We start from the raw sequence: 2,280 nt of genomic DNA, 5'->3' as shown, positions 1-2,280 counted from the left end.
TATTTAAATGATACATAAAAATCAAATAAATGAAATAAACGACGAAATGAACGCATTCATATTTTTATAGAACGTGGATGTGTTCATTTGAAAAAATATGAACTTGAAAGTGAACGAGTTCCTTTTTTAAGCACTGAACGTGACCGTGAACAAATTCATTTTTCAGTGAACATTCCAAACACTGGACTACGATTTGTGTGAAGTTGGGCCCCCACGGTTTCCAATCGACTCCAAGCCTTCACCAATATTTTGAAAATAATTTGATAACATTTGAAAACCAGTTTCCAGAATTTGAAAATCATTATTTTTACCGTGAGAAGACTTTTTGAGTTGGAGGGGAGCCAAATTCACGCAGCCCCCCATGTTGTCTATTCGACACCAAACCTTAACCAATATTTTGAAAACAATTTGAAAACATTTGAAAATCTATATTTTACCGATAAGCATTTTTTTTTTACTTGGGGGTGAGGGCAAATTCATGCAGCCCCCAATGTTGTCTGATCGACACAAAACTATCTCGCTATTTTGAAAATAGTTTCAAAACATTTGATATCAGTTTATAGTATTTGAAAACCACGTGCCTGAAGTTGGTACACCGGCTTTATCGTATCATCCAACAACTATAATACCACGCCGGCCTAAATCGCAAAGGTCGTAACTCAATTTTTTTGGATTTCAGGATTGTTAGTGATTAAAATTAAGAAAAAGGCTGCGTTGTATGATAAGGCCGTTTTTGAAATTGTATAATTTTATCCTCCATAAAATTGTAGGTTAGAAATCGTCGTATCTCCGATATAATGATTTTAGACCTGAGGAAAAGTCGTATCTCCATGTTATCATTGTAATAAATGATGGAGATATGACTTTGAGAATTATGGATTTAGTTATTTGGCCGACGAAATATGTTCGAAGCGTTTATGTCCTCCTGAAAAATTTGTAATTTTGGACGATTTAAGCCGACGAGTCCACATTTATACAAACTAATTGCAACACATATTTTATTATTTTGATATTGGAAAACTAAACGAAACTGTAAAAAAAACGTACTGGAAGTTTTTTTGAAAGACATAAAGATCAAATTTTTTTTTTTTTTTTTCTAATATAAGTGGTATTATATAACTAAAAATTGGTCTTTTTCGTTTTCATGTTAAAAATATTGTTTAAAGTTAAAAATGTATGTCATTCGAATTTTTTATCAAATGTAAGTTTTTTTCCTTCAATATCGATTTTTTTTATAAAGTATAGATTTTTTCATAATTTGTATTTCAATACAAAAAGCCAAGAATACTAATTGTATATTCTATAAAAAATCTGTATTTAATATAAAATCGATATTGCATAAAAAAATTTTATTCAATAATAAAATCAATATATAAAAAAATATATCTTTTACGTAAATAGATATAACAGTAGGAGAGTCACCCACTGCACACAGTCATAATATTATAATTAATTATTTTGCATAAGAATACTTACAATCCTTTTTTTTGTTGATATTAGATAACATATTCTCATAGTATTTTCTTTTTAGGGCTAAACAAAAAAATTGTTTAAATTAAAATATTGTTGTACTATGACGAGTGACAGGGGTGAAATTTGACTACATTATGATTATAATAATTATGCTTCTTCAACTAGTGGGTAAATAATCTTGATTTTTTTACACATAATCTTCACTATACTAAGGGTAAATGGTAATATACCACAAGTTTGATAGCTTCTTGATATTTAATATTAATCGTCAAAACAGGTTATATCTAAATTTAAATCTGTGATAGTCTTAAAAGATAATGCTAAATTTAATTTTGCTAAAGCATAACATGCTGTCTATTATACGTTTCCATTGAAATTAAGAAAAAAAGTTAAAAGAATTTAGTTGTACGTCGTTCAAACAGAGAAGCTTTATTATAACATTTTAATTGTATTTTACGTTTAATTAAATTAAATGTTGATCAAATTAATATGTGCTTATAATCTAAGGAATGTATTTATTCAATTATTTTAAATTCTGAGCATAGCGAATAAATGTATTTACAATGAACTGTGTTTTTTTTTCTCTTTCAGCTATCAACATTTGGTGTAATCTTCATAATAAAAATGCACCAATTTTTGATTCCGCTTCTATTCCTATAGAAAAGTTAATCTATTTGATACTTATGAGAGGTCAAAATAGAAAATAGTTTATTTATAAACTTGAAATCAAATTTAAAAGTCTTGGGTTTTATTAAACGGAATACTGCGTTTTCTCTACAGGTAATATTTTTCCTGATTATTTAATGT

General features: G+C 27.7%; 1 protein-coding gene across 1 annotated transcript in view; it reads right to left on the bottom strand.

Moving 5' to 3' along the window:
- Positions 1–1,340: 1,340 nt before the first annotated feature.
- The window catches only part of LOC107884821, a 35,686-nt gene continuing 34,746 nt past the window's right edge, over positions 1,341–2,280 (bottom strand). Inside the window, exon 5 of the mRNA XM_029492346.1 lies at positions 1,341–1,533. Within this exon, the coding sequence (XP_029348206.1) occupies positions 1,454–1,533 (80 nt within the window). The 3' untranslated portion in view covers positions 1,341–1,453. The remainder of the gene's footprint in view (positions 1,534–2,280) is intronic.

This window comes from Acyrthosiphon pisum, chromosome X (genome assembly GCF_005508785.2).
Source record: "Acyrthosiphon pisum isolate AL4f chromosome X, pea_aphid_22Mar2018_4r6ur, whole genome shotgun sequence".
NCBI lineage: Eukaryota > Metazoa > Arthropoda > Insecta > Hemiptera > Aphididae > Acyrthosiphon > Acyrthosiphon pisum.
The sequence above is the reverse complement of the archived record's forward strand: the minus strand, read 5'-3'. Positions and strand labels throughout refer to the sequence as shown.